Source organism: Hippopotamus amphibius, chromosome 7 (genome assembly GCF_030028045.1).
Source record: "Hippopotamus amphibius kiboko isolate mHipAmp2 chromosome 7, mHipAmp2.hap2, whole genome shotgun sequence".
Lineage (NCBI taxonomy): Eukaryota > Metazoa > Chordata > Mammalia > Artiodactyla > Hippopotamidae > Hippopotamus > Hippopotamus amphibius.
Window position 1 is genome coordinate 25,541,948 of NC_080192.1, and position 23,265 is coordinate 25,565,212.

Sequence of the window (23,265 nt, forward strand, 5' to 3'; positions counted from 1 at the left end):
TGAAACAAGAACAGAAAAAGATAAACACACAAAAAATTGAAAGAGTAATTCCTAAAAAGGTACAATGTTTTTCTTTAAAAGATCATTAAGCAATCTTAAAATTAACTACTGAATACACATACTAATAAGGAAACATAAGACACATGTTAAAACCCAAGTAATTTTGAAACTACGTTTTAGTTCCAAACCCCAGTACACATCAATTGCATGAATTCAATTTTTTTTATTCAGAACATGTATCTTTAAGATTGGTATAAACAAAAATAAAATACAAACAACTTGTTATTGACATAATAGCTGCAGTTATTAACTGCGAGAATACAGTAAAAAGGAGCCATACTAAATGTTAATGTTCTTGCAACAGAATTACCCCAGTCATTTTATGGTAGTTAATTCTGGCAAGAAATGATAAACTCATTTATTGTTAAAGATACTTAAAGAATTTCCAAGATCAATGTCATGCTGCAAATAAAACAGCAGTTTATTCAAAGAAAGCCCTTACCTTTCTCTTATTCTCCTAAAAGATCTGCCATTTACAGGTAACTACTATTTTCAGATCAGTTGTTCAAACCAGGGTTCTTCCTGTAAATTCACATCTTAGCTTTAAATACAGTAAACTTACACTCATTTTCCCTTTCCAGTGGAATATCTAGTCTTGAAGTTAAAACACTTTTGCAAAAAAGAACAATTTAAAATCCTTCATGTAAATCTTGGTTCTCACTTTTCTTCTACCTCATTTTCACTTTCTTGCATTATTTGTTCTTCCTCCTCATCACCAAAAGTCTGTTCCTGCATGGTGGTAAAGGAGAGAGATCGAGCAGCCACTTCTGCAGCGAGGCCAGCAGTGAAGGTAAACTCCGGTGACAGCTGTAGCTGTGCCAGCCTCTGCTTGATGGAGGGCTGCAATAAGGCCCTGGGGGTTGGCTGGACAGGGGCCAGGCCACCTACATCTGCCTGCTGGGACTCATCTTCGCTCTCACATTGGTAATACACTCTTTCTTCAGCTCCTTGGAGGAAGACTTCATTTGCAGAACTGTCTTTATTTTTAACATCTAGAGGGTATTCACATAAATACTCAGTCCTACTACTTATTTCATTGTCAGCTGTAGAGGGTTTATTTTCCTCTTCAGTATCATTTTTACCAACTTTCCCCATATCTGAATCCACTGATGGTTCTGAATTATTTATGGGTTCCACTGGGTCTACAGGAGACAAGGATTTCAACACAGCTTCAAAGGAAAAAAAAAAGAAAGAAAGAAAGAAAGAAAGAAAAATAATAACTAAAAACCCAGCAATGATTTAGACTTTAAACTCCCAGTTGTCTTTTTCGTATAAAGAAGAATAAATAAAAGCTAAATAAAATTTACTTTCTAGTAAATCAATGTAAATTTACAAAAGCAGAGAACTTCATAAGAGATGAAATGAAATGAGATGGGTTTTGATGAATATTTTAAAACACCTCACATATTCTCTTAATTCAAAATATTAAAGCAATGGTTCTCCAGGGGTGGCCTTGAACCAACAGCATCAGTCAGCATCACCTAGGAATTTGGCAGAAATGCAAATTCTTTGGCTCCACCCCACACCTACTGAATTGGAAACTGAGTGAGGACTGGTTATGTTTTTACAAGCCCTCCGCTGGATTCTAATGCACACTGAAGTTTGAGAACCACTGTATTAAAGAATAAGCAGCATGGTTTCCACTGATAGTGTTGTCAGATAAAACACCTAAGAGTAATCCAGGTAATAATCCTGTCATCAACACACATATATTTAAAACAGTATGGAAAAAATATGCAACATACAATTCAACTCACTTGCCAACCACCTAACAAGACCCTGATGAATGTAAAGCCATAACTTCCACATACTTTGTAATGCCACAGAAAAATATGAAATGAAATAAAACCTGCATTCCAGATCAACTACTGTACAAAGCATAATACATAAATATTATATCCATACGGCAGAAGTTGTCCTTTCAAGGAAAATGAAGTTTTATTTAGCCCCTCTTGAAGTTAGTAGGCAGTGGGTTGCTTGCTAGGCAGTCTCTCCTCCCAGTATGAGGGGTTAGTACAATACAATATATTATGAAGCATGACGGAAGAAAAAAAAAGTGCGTCTTGAAGATCTGGCGTTTATTTAAAAAATAATTTTGTAAAACGTGTCCATTTCCAAGAAACAGATCCCTAAGCTGCAGTAACTCCACTAGAGAAGCAGCAACAACAGAAAAATATGGCCACAGCAGGTTCCAGTGTAGAATTTCCCTCTCTAATTCCATTCGGACTTTACCCCTGTAGGCAGAGACGAAAACAACTCTGGAAGATGTACTGAAATTTTTCATGGGAAAAGCATTTTAGGTATCAGCTTTTTACTTATTTTCACAAACTAAATTAGCATTATTGCCTTTTCAAATGTAAACTATCAAAAGCACATACCTGAAAAAGAGACACATTTCTCTCATCATTATATCTTTACCCATTCTGTCAAGAGGATAATTTTAAAGCCACATGAAGAAAATACTAAACAATAAAAAAGGATACAAGTTTATATACAATGCTATTTTCAGACTTCATGTATAGTGTTAAGTCTATGAATCTGTTAGTTCTTTAAAAATGCAACATATATTAGAAGTTGATCAGTATTCCTGATTATTGTTAATTAATTAAAATGGGGGCAGGTAATCTGTATAATGCATTAACTGCCTAGTGTGTTAACACTGTGCTAGAATATAAATCTCCGGGAGTGTGGGGATTTTCGTCTCTTGATCTATGTGCTAGGGATACAGCAGTAAACAGTATCTTAATATCTACTTGTTGAGTAACTTGCTAAATGATTATTGTGGGAGATGATACAGCCCCTATTTAAGAAGACTGTAATTTAATTACGGAAACAAAAAAAATCAAACGCATAGAAAACAATAGTGTCTAAACCACAACACTTTTTATCTCTGATTTACGTAGGCCCAATATATGGACAAGCAGGTTGCAGGAACTCTATTTTTACTGCTGCTTCTGGGAAGTTCATGCTTTGTTGCTCATGATGTCCTTTCATTCCCCTACAGTGCCCCCAGGTGTGAGGCTCTGTAGTGGTGGGAGAGGTGGTAGGACTGGGAGCAGTAGGAGCGGGACTCATGGAGGACAGACTGGTGGAGAGGACAGCATTCCTGGTAAAGGGATCACCATGAATGTTTTTCATTAATATAAACAGCAAGTTTGTAGAGCCACTGTCTACTTAGATAGATATAAGTAGAGGAAGATATCTGTATTAGAAATAGTGGGGAATATAATTAGATATAATGGACTCATGATGTAGAGCTTGAAATCAGGAAAAGGAGTTTAGATTCAATACAATAAGAAAAGGGGAACCACTATAGATTTTTTTTTTAATTTAATTTAATTTTTTTCCACCATAGATTTTTAAGATAGAGAGCTATTATCAATGTGCTGTTTGAGAAAAATCTTAAGTCGCTTTCAAGGATAGATGGAAACTATCCTAAAAGCTTTGAACCTATCTTCTAAGAATAGCTTAGAAGAAAAAAATATTGAAAATGCAAGTCAGCTAAGAGGCTGTTAAAATATACGAGCATAATCTTATGAGGACCTGGGCTACAAAGGGGGCCAATGGGAAGAAAGAAGAAGGATAAAATCAAGAAGTGTACATCTGGACAAGGGAGGGTAGTAGGGCCCCTAGAGAAGAAAAGAGAACAATGTGGAACTTTTCAGAGTATAGGTAATCTATATACTTCTAGTGAAAAAAAGAAAGGGAAGAGAAGGCAGTTGATTTTGAAGCTCCACATACTATAAAATGGAAGAGAAGTCCCACTCTACCGTCTTAGAAATCCATAGGAATTAATTCCTGAATTAGGAATTAGCTAATTTGATATTATGGAGTACTAAGCTTCCCCTCCTTCCCTCCCCTGCCTCCCATGAAGTCTGACTTAAGAAGGGTGGTTAACATAAAGAAGTTTAAGGGTAGTCTTAGATATTACCAGTCATCCAACTTTGTCCAAATCCAAGTATGGAGACAGCGTGCACAGAAGCATCTCTGCTTCCCATCTACTGAAGTGCTCAAATCAATTAAGTAACCTAATGATATAGCTAAGGGCCTAGGTTTTAATTCATTTGTTTCAATAGGGAACATAGTTATTAATTTTGTGTTTTATTAAAGTAATTATAATATCAACATAAAGAAAACAGGGTTTAGAATCTCCAATTCACTAAATTTGAAAACACACCAATGTATTTATAACTCGCTACCCATTCCAAAACACATTTTGTAAAAACATCAAATAACTGATGAAAAAGTCTGATTTCATATTCCCAATCTGATTATATACCTACTCTTTTATTGATCAAATTGATTTTGTGTCTAGAAGAAAAAGTACTATACTTACTGGTGGATCCCTAAAATTAAAACCATAAGAATTCTATAGCTAAAGTAAGATTTATATAGTTCAAGAAAAAAGAATCCCTTCAGGAAAAAAGAAATAACCTTTTACTCTGAAGTCAGTGCTTACCATGATCACTAAACAGAAGTTGCTTCCACTTCTGCCTTTCTGCCTCTGATGCTTTAAATCCCAGCACAGATTTTAGTTCTTGGAGTACCCTCTTGGATTCTTCATGCTCGCGCTTCTGTCTCTCTCTGTCTTCTTGAGACAAATAATAAAATTCATCCTTTCTGAAATCACTGTCCATATCTATATCATCTACATAAGCTTCTAATTCCTGAAAATGAATAAAAGAAAAAGCACTGTACTTCAAGCAGACAGTTTTCTAGTAGCATTCACTTACTTGCACCTTTCAAACTCCAAGATTTAAAAAAATGAGGATTCCTGGCACAGGTCATTAAAGCACAGTTAGGCAAACACAAGTCGAAATCTTGAAAAAGCTTACCTGATACTAAAAAGGGTTGTGGGCAAGAAAGTTTAACAAGTTCAATCGTTATTTTTCTACTCTGATACCATTTTATAGATCTAGTCAAGATTATAGCTATTAGCTCTGTCAAAACCAATCAAACTTAGCAGGGCTGGTGGTTTGGGGCAGTAGTCAGGTATGTTAGTCTTCTTTGGTAGACATTTGTGGTTCTTTCTGATCTCCCAAGAGTTTGAACACTATTGCTAGGCTTGGGGAACACCTCATCCTATGGTTCTCCTTATCTCTAAGGCAGAAGGTTGGATCCTTGCTTACTCAGCTTCCCTTGCAGTTATGGTTAAGGAAAATGACTTGGGAGCCTCTGCTCGGGTGTACCTACATCAGATGTGATTCAGAAGTTTGTGATAAAAGAAACAGGCATTTTGAGGAATCCATTCCAGCAAGGATTGTGGCAGATCGAGTTTCCAGAGGTTCTGAATATAGTTTTTATTATTCAGCATTGATGGAGCAAGTGGCAATGTCTGCACCCAGTGACTTAGCAGTGATGTTGCCACTGGAACAGTTCTTCTGAGTGATTTTGGCTGTTTACCCCAGCCTGCTTTAAGCCTGATCATTTGGCCCTCTGAAATAATCTGTCAGCTATCTAACGTTTTTAAATAAATTTGTTTGTTAAACTAAGTAGGGTTGGTCTCCCTTTGCAATTAAGAATATTGAATAGACAAAATGATCTAATGAAAAAAAGCCTTCCTCAGAATAAGCAATCTGTTGTCAACATCTAATGCAATCATTTAAAAAATCTGTTTTGGTTTTTTAAAACTTTTTATTTATTTATTTATTTATTTATTTATTTATTGGCTGCGTTGGGTCTTTGTTGCTGTGCGCGGGCTTTCTCTACTTGCAGCAAGCAGGGGCTACTCTTCATTGTGGTGCTCAGGATTCTCAAAGCTGTGGCTTCTCTTCTTGTGGAGCACAGGCTCTAGGCGTGTGGGCTTCACTAGTTGTGGCACACAGGCTCAGTAGTTGTGACTTGCAGGCTCCAGAGTGCAGGCTTAGTAGTTGTGGCGCATGGGCTTAGTTGTTCCGTGGCATGTGGGATCTTCCCGGACCAGGGCTTGAACCCGTGTCCCCTGCATTGGCAGGCGGATTCTTAACCACTGTGCCACCAGGGAAGTCCCCCAAGAAAGTGTTTTTTAAGGTGACGTATAACACACATACATGCAGCCAAATGCACAAATCTTAAGTGTAAAGGATTTTTACATATCCACACATACTGGTAACCACCACTCTGATCAAGGTAAAAACACTTCCAGCATCCCAGAAGGTACCTTTGCCAATGCACTAATTTTTAATGAGTTTCATCACTTTTGAGTATCTAAGAAATGGATAATTAGATATAAATAGTAAAATCTGTTCGTAGATTCAATGGATTCAAATTCAAGGCACTAAGAACTAATGATATAAATTCTATACACTGTATTTGTGATTTTGAAGCTCATTAGAAATATAAGTTCAACAACTTATTCAACAATTATCTATGTCACTTACAGAGAAAGGTAAGTTTTTTATGTGAAACTTTAGAGGAGGAAAAAAGCAATTTTCACCCTTACCTGCTCCTCAGGGATCGGATCTTTGTCTGCTATGTGTAGGGGAGTCTGCATCAAAGGTACCACAGTACAGTGTGGGTTTTCACATGCCATATCAGGTTTGCCTTAAAAAGGAACACAGAAATGAGTGAACTTCTATTAAAGTTAATAAGAGTAACACCTGTACATTTACAATTTAAGTTAAACTCTTGGAGAAAAAAACCTATTTTTTCCCTCCCTCCTTCACCTTATCATAGTATCTGGCACACAGTAGGTACTCTAAATACTTGCTGAACACTCAACTTTGTTCATGCCATAGAAACAGGCTTAAGACAGACCATCATTCTTCCCTACAAAAACCAAACTTCAATCTTGTACTTCACTTATACTATTTTTATTCTCAAGAGAAGTTAGGATTGGAAATGAGCTTCACAAGTAAACAGATTAAAAAGATTACGCAGGTGAGCTCAACTTTGATTACTTATTTAAAATTGGTGTTTGACATCTAATCTTGGGGTATCTGGCATCTAATCGCATATCCAGGTATCTTTTATCAAATCTCTCTACTTTAAAGAAGTAGGGGTTAAGCCTCTAGATTTTTACCTTTCAAGAGTAATGATAGATAAATGGTTGGGACCAGAGTTGGGGGAGACTCGTGGCTGGCATGGGCTGGTGTGGTCAAAGCAAGCTAGTCTTGGGTGGGAAGAACTCTCAGCCGAAATGTGACAGCCCACAGTGTCAGGTGACTGGTTACATACAAAGGATTGAGTAAATAAGTAAATACATTGAACCTAATGACAGCCAAGCTTCTCATAATCACAAAAGGGAGGAACAAATATAGAGGGGGAAAGGCCAGAATAAACTATGTGGTATTAAAATTGAATTGGAGGTATTGGTATGAACTCACAGTTTATAACATATATGGATAGACATAGAAATAGATGTGTGCGTACATGTATTTACACAGATGTATTTCAAAGTGGTAAAAGCAGTAACATCCCAGCGGATATGTGCATACCTCGCACATAGATCTTGGTTTCTAAAGGTTATTTTCCATTAAAAGGAATGAGGGCAGGACTTCCCTGGTGGCACAGTGGTTAAGAATCCGCCTGCCAACGCAGGGGACACGGGTTCAAGCCCTAGTCCGGGAAGATCCCACATGCCACAGAGCAACTAAGCCCGTGAGCCACAACTACTGAGCCTGTGCTCTAGAGCCTGTGAGCCACAACTATCGAGCCCGTGTGCTGCAACTACTGAAGCCTGTGCACCGAGAGCCCATGTTCCGCAACATGAGAAGCCACCGCAATGAGAAGCCCTCGCACAGCAATGAACAGTTGCACCTGCTTGCTGCAACTAGAGAAAGCCCACGTGCAGCAAGGAAGAATGAACGCAGCAGCCAATTTAAAAGAAAAGGAATGAGGGCTTCTTGGAGACAAGGCTGATGTTAGGACTGGAGGCAAGGAAAGTATGAGACAAAGTAAAGAAGTGCTCAAAGAATGATGGTGACACAAACCACCTTGAATGGGCTCCCTCTGGTCAAACTTTAGACAACAAAAGAATATAAAGTAACAAATTATGATCTACTGAATAAATTAAGAATCCATACATCCATACTGATATAAATAAGTAAATAAGTGGAAAGGGGGATGCTAAACCTTATAAGAGAGTGTCAACTAGTAAGTGTAAATGTGAAAGTGGAATTAGAAAATTACCATTTGGCAACCACCACAGTAATATCCAATTCAAGCAAGAACTATCAATGGATGCTAAAAGTAGTGGGTGAAAACATTTTAAGCTAATTTATTTTACTCACTCCTTTTGGTATATAATTTTATGAGTTTAGAAGAAGTAGAGTCATGTAATCACCACTACCACCACAATCACGATGCAGAACAGTTCTGCCACTTCAGAACATTTACTTATGCTGCCTCTTTATACCCTATTCCTCCCTCTATATCCAATTCATAGCAATTCTGTTCCTATTAAATTTTATCATTTTGAGAATGTCATATAAATGGAATCATACAGTATGTAGTGATTTGAGTCTGGCCTCTTTTGATTAGCATAGCACATTCTCCATCTTAATGACACATCAGTAGTTCCTTTCTTTTTTATTTCTGAGTAGTATTCCATTGCATGGATGGATGTAATGGTTTATCTATTCATCAGCTGAAGGACCCTTGGGTTGTTTCCTGATTTCGATGGTATACTGTGGGTATGCAGAAGAATGTCCGTTTTTCAAAAATGTGAACAGAAGTATTTAGGGGTAATGGGGCTTCATGTCTGTATCTTATTCTCAAATGGTTTGGAATAATACCACCAAAAAAATTTATAGACAGATACACAGAGAGAAAAGGCAAATGTGGTAGAATGTCAACAACTGGGGAATCTGGATGAAGCATACCTAGAATTATTCTTATGATATCCCTATAATTTTGAAATAACAAAAAAAAAAGATGCGGCTAACTAAAGCATCTGCTTCTTAAAAAATTCAAATGAACAATCTTATTTCAAGTTGGGTAGCCAAGGGTACTACAGGCATTTTAGTGAGAAAATTTTGTGAATACCTGTATCTTACTTCATATCATTACTACCTGTGAGCAAAAGCCACATATACAGAAGGTATTCAAGAAATGGCTTATCACCTGCAAATGATTTGGAGATAGTGTTAACATGCATGTTTAAGTGACTAAGATTAAACATCTCAGAGTATGCTAAGGGTGGGGTAAATGGGACGCATCTTTTAACACCCAGTGGTCTTCAGAGTGTTTCTATCTATAGAAAATGTACTTAAAAGCTCTGGAGTTGTCATATCAGAAAGTTTAATATGCATAAATATTTATACAGATTAAAAATCCTTGGCAAATCTATCTTTTGGGGAAAGAATTATTCATCATTTACATTTGAGATATAAAGGAAATCTATTGGAAGTATATCAGTAATTAGCTTAACATTTCCTCTGAAAAAAGCTAATACTTTTACTATGTAAGGACTGTTTAAGACAGTATACAAAGTATTACAGATCTAGCCATAAACAAAACAATTGGATGATCACTCACCTTTGGCAGCAATACAATTTCTATACATAAATCTGATTAACCTCATAATAAGGTTCTAAGGGATAAACATGGTATTGACTTGTAGCACACATTTAAAGATTAATATGTCAAACATTTACAATGAAATTAGTAAAAACAAGTATGAAATCTGGGCCCAAAGGAAAGCAGTTTTGCAGAAAATTTCAAAACTGCCTTTTTACCTAGCAGTACAAGGCACTCCGATGTTCCTATTAAATAATGGCACTTACTTTATATCCTTAATAACAAATATGTAGTACCAGCTAATACAGCAGTTGTATACTATTTCTAAATGACCGAAGTATTTTATCTTAAAAGTAAACTCAATTTCTGCCCCTGACTATCAAACTCATTATTACCCTAACTGGAAAAGAGTTTCTGGAAGTTCTAACAATGGAATAACACTATTAAAATCTATTTGTTTAATTAAATTTTTAAAAAAGGAGGTATATGATTCAGGGAACTTTCAAATCATATTCATTTTTTATTTACAAAAGTAAGGGCCAAGACCTTATATTCAATGTCAGTTTCTATATATAAGTTCTACTTTTTTTTTCAATAAACTAAGAAATTTTGTCAAGTCAGTATCATCATGTAGACAAGAAGTATACCTAATAAAATCCTACCAGAGAAGAATATGTATGTCTGATAAGTGTATGCAAAAGAACTCTCTTATAGGTACCTTTTTTATCTGTATTTCTTCGTAGCAGTTTGTCCACTTGAGATATGGCCTCTTCCCAGCAACTGTTGCTCGCTTGAACATGGGGCTGAATTAACTTTAATTTCTGTTCTAGGATTTGATAAGCTTCTGACACTGGTTCTTGTGTTTCTTTAGTGCAAACAAGCTTTTCAAGTTCATCTTCAAGATTTATTACCCTAAGTAATAAAGAAAAACAGAAACTGATTTCTAAACTATGAAATGAAATATATAATTCACAAGGTTTATTTAAGAAATAAGCTTATAAGATGAAAAAAGTTCTGGATGTGGAAGGTGGTGATGGTTGCACAACAGTTTATATGTACTTAATGCCACTTAACTGTAGCTTAAAAATGGTTAAATGATAAATTTTGTTATGTGCATTTTACCACAACTTTAAAAAAAGCTTTTAAAGGTATTATATATTTATTCAACAAATATTTCTTGCATCCATACCAGGCATTTTACAAACTGAAAGGATAAAGTAAACTCATCTCACACTTACGAGAAACATGCCAAATCAGGGAAATGATACATACACAATACCATATTATAAAAAATTAAAACTAACACTGCATTTCCATTTTAAAGGTAAGAAATTAGGTCTAGAGAGTTGAAGAAATTTGCCCAGGTCACAGCGCTGGTAAGCTATAAAGCTGGGTTAAATCCAGGCACAAAACGACACAGATAAAGATGGGGTTATAAGAATTCAGAAGAGGGGGAATTTACTACCAGCTATGGGTTCAGACAGGGAATAGCTAAGGAAGAAGTACTTCTGAGGTAGCACTGAAGGATGGATAAAATCTGAGCATGTACAGAAGATGAGGAAGGTCATTCTAGATGGTACATGGGAAAAGGCATTTATACAGTTTGGCTGGACTGAAGGAAAGGAGAGAGAAAAAGACAGAAAGCAGACTGTAGTCAGGTTATGACAAACCCTTTCTGCAGAATGTTTTATACAGACTTTAGTCTAAGCTGCTACACTCCAAAATCAGTGAAAATTTTCATCTTAAGAACGCAAATATATGCCTCAGAAACATTAATCTGGCAGTGAGCACTCTAGAGGCCAGGAGAACAGTTAAAGAGTTAATGTCCTAGTGTAGGCAAGTGAGAGTGGAAACACCAAAGGGGACAAGCGAAAGGGAGGGATAAAACACAGAACAATTTTTTCGATAACACTTTCAAAAGTTGTCTATGGTAGTGATAAAGAGCAAATCAGATATGACGGTTTGCGACTGGTTTGCTCTCTAGTGAATGTATTTTGAAAGGTGACATGTAGTAGAATATACAAAATATTTCATTTTTAAACAGGAAACATACTTCCCGTGCATCATGCACAATCTGTGACCAAGGTACAAAGCCCTTCTTTGTCATTTTCATGTCCATCCAGTGTAGCGCTCTTCCTTCCCGAGCCACCTTCCCTCATGCTAATGCATTCCATTATACCTTGTATATTTCTGATTCTACTGCCAGACATTAATTCTTTATATACCCTGGCTTTGCCTAACACAACTTTCCACTGAAATCCTGTTTTCCTTTCATGATGATCCAACTTTTGCCACCCACTCAAGTAGAGATTGCCTTATCTCCCATGTTCCCTGTGGGAGACAAGCTTTCTCAGAACAGCAGCAACAGACCACTGGAACATCCCTGCCTCATAGTTTCTTGATTTTCCCCTGTGCCCTCGCCTTTATATCAACCTTATATACCTACCACAGACCTTGAACTGATGCGTAAAAACTTACCTGCTTAAAACGTCTTTCTGACCTTAATTTGCTATCCTTGTACATCACATTCTTCTTCACTCCAGTAAATTAGCCTTTTGATTTTACTGAGACTTCAAGTCCTTTTGACACATTTTTTTATCTTACAAAATCAATTGCTGCCCTTCCTCTTCCACTTCTTGCCTGATATCCAGGGTCAACTATATCAACCACAATCTTCTCACCTCCCCTTGAATACAATACAACATGAACCCAATCATTCATTTGATCCAGTCCTATACTATGAGTATCTGTTACAGAAAAATTTCACTGAAATGACTGGACCCTACATTTTACTAAGGTGAAGTACCAAAAATACCATGCAGAGTAGAAGAAGATTAACAAATATTAACTATGGAACCTACATTTTACTATTCAACTGGGGCCAAAAAAACTTGTTCTATGCTATAGAAAAATGTCCAAACCTGCTCTAATTTACTCAGAGAAATAGCAATATATTACTCTTCAACTAGATATAATAATACTTTTCTGCTCTGTCCTATCTTTCTAGGTTTTCTGCTCAAATCAAGAAAAGTAAAAACTATAAAAGACTCCCCCAAATTACAGTACTTACAAATCACTGTTTGTCTGCTACATTTGTAGCTTTAAACTATCCCTTAGGCTGTATGTGTCAATTTTGCTGCTTCTTTTTAGCTAGGACACAAGCCAACAACCACAATGGCACAAGAATGAAGCTTGCTAATCATGGGGACATTTCCATAAATGGCTTTTAAACTTACTCATTCAGTAATGCTTTCAGATGGAGCTGTAAGCTGCGTACTGCTGTGTGAACGTTATTCAGTTCTCTTGACTTCTGTTGAGTTTTGGATAAACGCTGGGGTACCGACTGGTGCTGAGTTTCAAAGTACCGATAGAACTCATAGCTGCGCTTAAGCTCTTCCAAACAGGCAGAATGAGCATGAGGTAGACCTTGGGTCACATCAGATAAAACACGATGAGGCAAAAGTGCTGGAGTAAGTAAGGGCCCAGGAGGTGAATTAGTCGTAGAAAGTAACAGGGCTAACCGCCTGAAGAACTCTGAACTCTGTGCCACCCAGAGTTGGAACAAAACCTAAAAAAAAAAAAAAAAAAAAAGAAAAGAAAAAAGGACAGGATAAATAAAAAATATTGGCCAACATTCAAAACAAACTACAAATTTGTTCATCTTAACTTCTGGTTTAAACTTTTCACTTTATTCTAAGTAATGAATATAGCTGAGTTTGAACTAACTCTAAGAGTACCCAAGAATGTTACATCAAATTACGTAGTTATGGCACATGGGAACTTCTGATCCTAACACAGCAGCTAATACCAGTATATCATTTAGTGTAATTCTGTCCTAAAAGAGAAATATTGATGGAATGAGACATATCTAATTAGAAGTGAATATTCTTTGATGAATTATTTTAAAAAAATGTACACAAAGGAGAAGAGGAGACAGCAGGAATGATGGATCTATATAAGTCCAAAGAAATGAGTCACTGATGGATCTAGAGTTCGGGGTTCACAATTTTACCATTATTTTGGCCTAGAAAACAGCTAAGAAATAACATAAAAATCAGCCCCAGAGTGACCATACTCAGGAATGTCTGGCATGAGAAACTACAACACCCATTCTTGAAAGAAACACCCTGAGTCTGGCAGCGAAGGATTCCTCCAGATAGTCATGTTCAAGAGGACAATATCAAATGAACAAACACAATCTAGTATGAACAGGAGTTAGCAGACAACAAAAAGATTTAGATTGGATAATTCAGATTCCAATTTTTTATAACCAGGAAAATGGACTTTATTTAAACATATGAAATGAATTTTAAAATTATGCAAATAATGACAAGATGATTTAATGTAAACCTATTTTACTATTAACTTTTTTTTTTAAATGAGCAAGGCCAAAATTCCAAATCACTAAAGATAAACTATCTAGGAATTCTTAAATATAAATACAAGCTATCTCACAAGTCGTCTTATTTAACCATTAAATTTTGTTACTAAAATGATTTTCTTGGGAATTCCCTGGTGGTCCAGTGGTTAAGACTTCGAGCTTTCATTGCCGTGTGTGTGGGTTTGATCCCTGGTCAGGGAACTAAGATCCCACAAGCCACGCAGCGCAGCCAAAAAGAAATAAAAAAAAACAATCAAAAACCAACCATGTCTGCACTTCATAAATATTAGTCATTATTATTATTTCTTGTTGTTGCTTGGGATGATTTTTCCTAATAAGTTCCATTATAATTTTTATTAATGACCTTTATTATCCTTTATACATCCCTTTATTTGTTCATTCAGCAAATATTTCTTGAGCACCTCTGATGTGCCAGGCTGTGTTCTAGGTACTGACAATACAGCAGAGAAAAAAAGTGAAAAATATCCCTGCCTGATGGAGCTTATATTCAAGTAGGGGAGCAATAGATATTAACAAGTAAAAGATAAGTTTCTTGGCTGACGGGGTATGGGGAAAATATAGCAGAGAAAGGGAACAGCAAATGTGAGTTTGTGTGTGTGTATGTGAGGGGACAAGGAGGGAGAGAGAAGCAGAGGGAAGGAGGGGTGGCTAGGAGAGTCTCTAAATTCATCTGGAGGAATTGAGCCACCATGAGGAAAGAGAGTTCCAGGGAGCAGGAGGTCCAAGTGCAAAGTCCTGTAGTAGGAGTATTCTTGGCACATCTGAGGAACAGCTAGGTTAGTGTGGCTGGGATATTATAAGCAAGGGAGAGCATGGTAAGTGATGAAGTTACTGAGGTAAAGAGAAATGGGGAGCCACTGAAGGGTTGTAAGCAGAAGAGTTATATTATCTGAGTTAAGCTTAAACAAGATCATTCTGGCTGCTGTGTTGAGAGATCATAGGGAGGTGAGCAGAAGTGACGACAGGCGGTTACTGCAATAATCCAGATGAAAGTTAACAAGGTAGTTTGTACCACAATGGTTAGTGGTAAGAGGTAAGCAGAGGCCAGACTCCAGATATATCGTGAAATTATAGCTGGCAGAATTTCTTGACAGATTGTTTATGAGTAAAAGCATTAACAAGGATGATTCCACAGTTTCAGACCACAGCAACTCAGCAACTGAAAAATTAAGTAGGCAGGCATAGCTTTCTGCCATTTAAAAAAAGACTAATTTATCGTCCAATCACTGCCATATTATCCAATTAAAACAAAATTCAGAAATACACATTTTTTTCTGTTTGTTTTTGACTAAGGGAAGCTGCTCTGGATGAGGGGATAACCATAGTTTATGTGCAATTAGGAAATTTTGATTTAAAGCATTTTCAGGGAATTCCCCGGCAGTCCAGTGGTTAGGACTCTGTGCTTTCATTGCGGTGGCCCGGATTCAATCCCTGGTGGGAGAATTAAGATTCTGCGAGCCACGCAGCAAGACAAAAAAAAAATACAAAAAACAACAACAAAAAAAATAATTTTCACAAAATGTAGCTTTGTTTTTTAAAGCAGGAAATATACTCTTTATAATCATTTTATAAAAAACTAGTTAAAAAAAAAACTAGTTAAAATTTTGAACTAAGGAAAAAAGAGCGACAAGGACTCTGTACTAGATATTTCACATGTGCCCCTCCTCAGGATGCAATTAGGAAGTTTCTTTCCTTTCCAAAGATGCAGCACTTGCTATTCGTAAGTTCTCCTGAGGGAAGATACATGAATGACTAAAAAAACAAAACAAAATGCCAAATGTATTTTCTTTAGAGGACACAATGAAGATTACAAAGGAAAACAAAAGGCCCTGATTTATTTGTAAACCATCTTTCACCACATTTTTAAAAGTTTTAATTAGTGTTGTTCTTTTGAGAAAGAATTTTCTTTTAAAATTTAACTTACAAAATTCATTTTAAAATTCTTTATCTGGTTATAATGGCAACTGTACAAGGTGGCACTGCATAGTTTTTGAACATCACAGGGGTTTTCAGCAGTTTATAAACCCTATCAATATCAATTTAGACTTCTTTTGGAGTCCGATATTCCTGGTAACAATTCAACACAATCATCAAGATTAGTTATATGTCAAAATAAAGCAAAATTAAAATACTAAAGTTTCTCTGATTTGTAAAATAATGTGGGTGAGCAGAAAGGATCCAGTTACAACCAGTACCATTGGTGGTGGGGTGGAGAGGTTAACATGTGAACAAGTCCCACATTTTAGAGCAGGACTTGTCAGATGCAATTTAAAAAATCAGCTAACATTTATTAATCACCTACTCCATCCCAGGCATTTAGTGAGAAGCATTATGATTATTTCATTTTTATGAACACAGAAACAATGACTTGTTTGAGACCATATCAGCAGTCAGGTGATAGGAGTCAAACCTAGAAAGTCTGACTCCAGGAGGCCCGATTTTTCTCTTTGTTGCCTATACTTGGACTAAAATATAATATGGGATATAACAAGCCTTTTAAAAAGGATAAAGAAATAGGGAAATCACTGAGATATCTTGATGAATAAAAAATAATTTAAAAAGGAAATGAAGAAATAGGACCATAATTCTTTCTCCAAATCCTTTTTAAAGAGTAACAGCTATTACCATTTTGGGTTAACCATTCTACAACAAGCCCTGTTATAAGTTTTCTCATTTTGTATGTTTTCTCATTTAATCTAACACCTTATTAGTAAGTTCAAAGAGTAACTCATTCAAGTCAAACGACTAGTCAGTGTCAGGGCTAAAATATAAACCCCCGTCTGCTCAATCCCAAAGTCCCTGCTTTTTCATCATTAGGAATCTCCCAGGGACTTCCCTGGTGGTCCAGTGGATAAGACTTCAAGCTTCCACTGCGGGGGTGGGGGGCATGGGATTCGATCCCTGGTCGGGGAACTAAGATCCTGCATGCTGCATAGCGTGGCCAAAACCAAAAAACTCCCAAATTGTCCTTTGAAAATAACTTTATGGTATTGAATTTGGAAGTAAATGGAATTACCTCTAGTACAACCACCCTAAAGAGTAGCTATTGGTATATTAGCATTTTCCAATGGTCATTTTTTAAAAACAGAGTTGTGGCCATACTAACTATATATTTACGTATCCTGATTGTTTCACTAGTTTCTCCAAGTTTTTACAAAATTTTCATAAGCAATTTGTAGCTGTTATACAATGGTTCACCATGCATTTACCGTAATTTATGCAACTATTCCTCTACTGATGTACGTTTAGGCTGTGTTCCACTTTTTCACTATTATAAACAAAGCTAATAAGCAACCTGGTACATAAAGCTTTAATACGTTTGAAATCATTTCCTTAAGAAAGATTTGCAGAAGTAGAATTACTGATTCAAAGCATATATCATTTTTAAGGCACATTAAATGTCAAACTGCATTCTGAAACAAACTTTAGGGAATTAAATAAGGAAACCAATAAGAAAACTATTGTAGCAGCCTTGGTAAGAATGATGGCAGCTAGGATAAGAATGATGGGAAACAAATTGAGAAAAAAGGTGAAAGACTTTAAAATGTATTTTGAAGGTGGAACCAACACAAAAATCTACTGATAGCCTGTATGTGAGGGGTAAAAAGAGGGATAGGAAGGACAGTGCCAAGGTTTCCAGCTTAATAAATTGTATGGTGGCATCCATTAAGATGAATTAGTATGAGGTCAAAAATAAGTCAAGGCAGATTTCAAGTAACTAGAAAGAAAAATAAACAGGAGAACTAGAACTTTTATGTGGATCTGAAAATTTTAAAGATGTAAAAATTTATACAGCCTCAAAACAAAATGGATCTTGAAAAATATGCTGTTAACTACACTTGCACTCATTTCCATGCTATCAAGTGAAGTTTAAAGACTAGAAATAAATAGCTAAGTGGAGTTTGCTAAATACTGAAAAGGAATTTAAAGACATTTGGATTGACTTTTTAAAAATACTACTGGAATCTTACAATGCGTACAGTTTTTGTAACATGCTTATGTTTTTTTCATGTTATTTTTTTCTACTACTAACTCCAAAGCAGTTCATTAAATGAAAGTACCATAAATCATGACCAACTCATATTACTGAACTTTTGTTTCCAATATTTGCTACTGTAGTAATATTATGAACTTTGAGCATATCTTTGATTACTTCATGAAATGAATCTGTAAGCTTAAAATTGTGGGAGTAAAGGCTATATACCTTTGTGAAGACTGGTATTCACTGCTAAAGTGAAGCAGCTTATACTTTCACCACTGGTGTGAGGTCTCTCAGAGTTTTCACTGACAATGAGTATTATCAACTTTCAATATCCTTGGTAAAATATTTATTGTTTTTGTTTCTTTCATTACTAATAAGATTGAAGATTTTTATATTTATTGTCCATTTCTAGTTCTTTTGTGAACTGGCAATTCATGCACCTGACCTATCTTCAATAGGTTTTACATACCTTAGTGCTCTTTATAGAGAAAGAATTCAAGCCCTTTGCTTATGAATCACTGCATTTTTCCCCCTGAGCTTATTTACATTTAAAGGATACAGCATTTAAAATTTAGAAGTTTATGTAGTCAAATATATCCTTTTATGTGGCTTTTAAAATATGAAAAAAATTCTTGTTCTAAAGAGAATTTTGGAGATTTTCCAAGGGAACATGTAGAGCTTGTAAGTTCTTTACTCATGTTTGTTGAAACAAATGGCTGGTGAATAAAATCTCTCATACTGAGTTCCTATTAAACTCATTTATCTTCAAATTCTAGTTTAATATAAGAAATGCTTATAGTAAGAATTTTAAGTATTTTGACATCAGAATATAAGGATCTCTTCATCTAATCTTTATGATCCTCTCCGTCTTTAAAGGCAGCTTCAAAAATATCAGTTAGGCTCTTCTGCAATAGTATCTAGCAAACAACAAAAGGAAACAGGTGCACCATTTATGTTCAGAAAGCACAGGCACAATCCAAATGCAGCTATCTTTTCTTCGGCCCTTCCCGTCCATGAATGGATTACCTTCAATGCAGGCAGGCTGAAGCCATCTGTAAGGTTATGTGCTTCCTCTTCTGAAATCTGCTCTTCACTAAGTCCAAGGCCCAGCTCCTTAAAAGGCACCACACAGATGTAGTTGGTTATATTGTCACTCTCAGAGTTCAGGGGGTAGGTTAAATTAGGTTAAGGCAATCAACAAAACCTTTTTGTTAAACCATAAGAGTACAATAAAACTGTCCAAAATTACCTTTACTTATCATTCTTCTGAACTCTGAGGAGATTTACATCAGGTTTTTAAAAAAGAAATTAATTTTAAAATCTAAAATATTAATATACCTCAAATCTTACAGGATACTTGAGAAGAAAAATTATCTTTATAGCAAGAGAATTAAAAGTTCAATTCTTTACAAGTGCTAGAGTGCTAATTTAGTTATTTTTGATATATGCCTTTTGAAACTGAATTATGTACTTTATTGTATCATGGCTCAGACCCTCATCACCCTACAGCAAATACTTCTCTTTTCCTCCCAGTCTGCGCACTGCAGGACATCATTACCTGACCATTACTTGAAAACATACAACTACTGATATAAGTAACACTAAGCCTGTTCCATCTAGGTTGTTTGACATAGACTGCTGTTCTGTTTCTGCCTTCCTCCTTCTCATGGGCATCTATTAACATTACTATGTGATTTCCCCCCTTTAATTGTTTTTGTAAAGAATTATATCCATACAATTCTTGATATTTGAACTATTCATGCATTTATAGCATATTCTTATTTGATCATATTATAATAATCTTTTGATACAGTACTAGGCTGAATCTATAAATATTCTATTTAAATATTTTATATCTCTATTTGTGAGACTGGTCTGTAGTTTTTATTCTTTGTAATACATCATGTTTTGGAACTGCGATCATAGTATCTGCATAAATGAAATGATGTAGAGGAGCTTTCTATCTAACCTTTTCTATGGTCTGAAATATATTTTTTTTAAACTATAAAACCATCTGGACCAGAGAGTTAAACACTTTTCTCATTCACTTATTTTTTGAATTAGTAATGTATTCACAGGATTTAAAATTTATAAGGTATTAAGGGGTATAATAAAAACTGCTTCCTACCTTTATCCCTTAGCCACCTAGTTCCCCTACCCAAAGGCAAAAGCCATCACTGTTACCAGCATCTTGTGTATACTTCAAGATATTTTATGGTTACATACATACATAAAAGGAAATCCAAACATAATGTATGTACGTGGGGATGTATATATGTATATATACACATGCACACACACTTTATCCCCTCACACATACAATCCCTTTCTATGCACAAATGGAAGGGTAGTATAAATACTGCTCTGTGTACTTCACGTACTTATTAACGTAATTTGGAGATATTCCACAAAAGTGCATCAAGAACTTTTACCACTTTTTTATAGCTGCATATTCCTCATTGCTTACATATATAATCAGGTGTTTGCTTATTTAAATGGAATTCTTTTTATTAATCTCCAGTTCTTGAATTCTTCCTAGGTCAGTTTTAGAGATTTATATTTTGATATGAAATCACCCATTTCCCCCTACAGTTTCAAAGTTGTGGCCATAAAGTTACATATACTATCCCCTTATAATAATTTTAATTTCTTGCACTGTTCTCATTACTAATCTTGTATATTTCTATTCTTTTTTACTTTGATCAGGCACACGAGAGTTTATATAACTTACTGGTCTTTTCAAAGGAACAGCTGGTGGATACTTTTCTAATTCCTTAAGGTTTCTTGTATGGAGAATACGATCTGGCCCCTGCCTACCTCTGAATCTCATCTCATATTCTGACTTCCAACTTACTGTGCTGCAGTCTTGGAGTATGATGTTCCTTTTTCTATACTCCAATCATGCTAACTTCACTCCTGCCACAAGATCTTCATACTCACTGGTCCATGTGACTGGAACTCCATCTCAAATCTCAGTTTAAACTGAAGGCCTGCTATCATCCAATCAAACACAGCAACCAACCACTCACTCTCTATCCTATTCCCCTGGGGTTTTTTCCTTTATAGCGAACATCTGAAAATCTGTTCCCTCTTTATTTATTATATCATCCACTAGAAGATGCACTCTATAAGACCAAGGACCTTGTCCACCTTGTTCACTGCTGAGTTTCCAGCATCTGGGTAAGTGACTGGCACAGGGAATTCATACAATCTGCACTCTTTGTTAGGACCCCTCACCCCTCCCTACTCCCAATTCCTCACTAAACTATAAGCTCCCTGAGGCAGGAACCATGTCTACTAAGTTGATCACTGTGTATCTAGTGACTAGCATATTGCTCGGCATAATATTCACTGAATAACTACTAGCAGTAAACTGTCATGTCTCCACTTCCTTCTATATCTTTGTTTCCTTCTACTTGAAATGCAGACTTTCATCTTCAAGGTCAACTCCCATTCACTCCTTGAGAGTCAACTCAGGTGTTGCTTCCCTGAAAGACTTCTGTGACTTCACAGGTCAAGTACATCGTCCTGCTATGCTGGAAGGCACCCTGGGCACTTATACTGTATTATGAATACCTATTCACTACACTTAGAAGTCTTTAAAAGCAGGTAGTACAAGTTTTTGCTCTGTCTTCCTAGCACATTGCAGGCAGGTATTTAGGCAGTAAGAGAATTGAATAGACAAGTTTCTGACTAAAATAAAAGTACTTTCTCTAAATTTTCAAAGAGGTAGCATAGTACAGTGTGTGTGTGTAAATCTAGATATAGTAAATCTATATGTATATAGTTTTTGCATCCCATTTACTCATAACTTATCCTTTAAAAATTTTTTTTAAATTAATTTATTATTTTTAATTTATTGGCGGCGTTTGGTCTTCATTGCTTCACTCTGGCTTTTTCTAGTTGCTGAGAGGGTGGGCTACTCTTCCTTGCAGTGGCTTCTCCTGTTGCAGAGCACAAGCTCTGGGCATGTGGGCTTCAGTAGTTGTGGCTCGTGAGCTCTAAAGCACAGGCTCAGGCTTAGATGCTCTGAGGCATGTGGGATCTTCCTGGCCCAGAGATCAAATCCGTGTCCCCCTGCATTGTCAGGTGGATTCTTAACCACTGCACCACCAGGGAAGTCCCTCACAACTTATCCTTGAATTTTAACTAAAATAAAGATCGTATACACTTTTATTTTCTAACAGAACTGATTTCCTGATTTAGTAAATTTAAGAGACAGACTTATTGTCACACAGTCTTTAAGTGCTTATTATATACCAGACACTGCCTAAGCTCTTTATATGCACTAATTCATTTGATCTAACAAAAACAGTCAAGAAGATTTTGTTATTATTGTCATTTTACCAATTAATAAAGCAAGGTACAGAGAGTTAAAAAACTTGCTTATGGTCACCTACACAGTAACTGATACAGCCAAAATTTAGACAGCCAATCTGACTCTAGAGCTTCTGTTTTTTGAAAGGGGAGGGATTTCCTGTTGCCAGTTTATTTCCATGTCATGACGCAAATTTGCCATGTTCAGTAATTTGAAAAAATGTCTGACCTAGAGAAGCCAGGTTCTTTTGACTTTGTTCTTTGGACCAGTAAAGGGAGGGACTTCAAGTTTTTTCCTTGTTAAAAATGAGCCACATGAGAGCAGAAGAAGTTTCTTCCTGTCTATTATTGTCATTCCCCCTGGAATGCATTTCCAGTTTTAAAATAGAAGTGATGATGGAAATCAGCTTCAAAATTGGTAATTTCAGTTTATAGTTATCTTTTACAGGATGCAGCTATAATACTATATTCAGGACTCTGGAAACATTGCTTATTCTTACATATAGACAGAAAAGGATATTTTTTCAGCATATATAGGGTAGCTAGCCTTGCTGCTTGAAAGTTGGCTCTTACAGTTCTGTAGACAGCTTTCCGAAGACCGATGAGATGCTGACTGGGATGCTGTCCAGCTTTATTAAATGGGCAAGCAGCACTGACCCTGTCAAGCAAACTTGAAAAGTAAAATGTGATACAACTGTACAGGTGTCCTAAAGTTTTTGTTTTCTAAATCCACAATTCTATTAAACTTAGGAAAAAAAATTCCTTTTTCATGATTTTCATTAGAAAATGGTCATAAATATCCCAACTCAGGTCTCAAATAGATATTTCCCTGACACATATATAGCCACCAGAAAAAAAGACAAATGAAAAATTTAAATCTCAAAGAAAAAAGGCTTCCTCTGATATGGGGAAACAATGAATTTTAATTGAAATATAGTAGAACTGTAGGAATATTTATGTAAGAAACTGTAACTTTTTGATATAAACACTCTGCTAGAATACACTAAAGTGGTATTACTTTACATTTAGTTTTCAAAACCTATATCTACAGTAAGTATGAAAGCCT

The 23,265-nt window shown here is 35.9% G+C and overlaps 1 protein-coding gene across 8 annotated transcripts in view; it reads right to left on the minus strand.

The window, feature by feature from the left end:
• Positions 1–211: 211 nt before the first annotated feature.
• Positions 212–23,265, minus strand: part of VEZT (vezatin, adherens junctions transmembrane protein) — a 64,138-nt gene continuing 41,084 nt past the window's right edge. For 4 of the 8 annotated variants that reach the window (XM_057742362.1, XM_057742366.1, XM_057742368.1 and 1 more), the window contains 7 exons: positions 22,720–22,869; positions 18,909–19,056; positions 12,735–13,066; positions 10,217–10,410; positions 6,482–6,582; positions 4,520–4,727; positions 212–1,229 (listed from right to left, as the gene is read on the minus strand). In XM_057742362.1, coding sequence (XP_057598345.1) covers positions 718–1,229; positions 4,520–4,727; positions 6,482–6,582; positions 10,217–10,410; positions 12,735–13,066; positions 18,909–19,056; positions 22,720–22,869 — 1,645 coding nt within the window. In that variant the 3' untranslated portion in view covers positions 212–717. The other 4 variants (XM_057742363.1, XM_057742365.1, XM_057742370.1 and 1 more) reach the window with 4 other exon arrangements.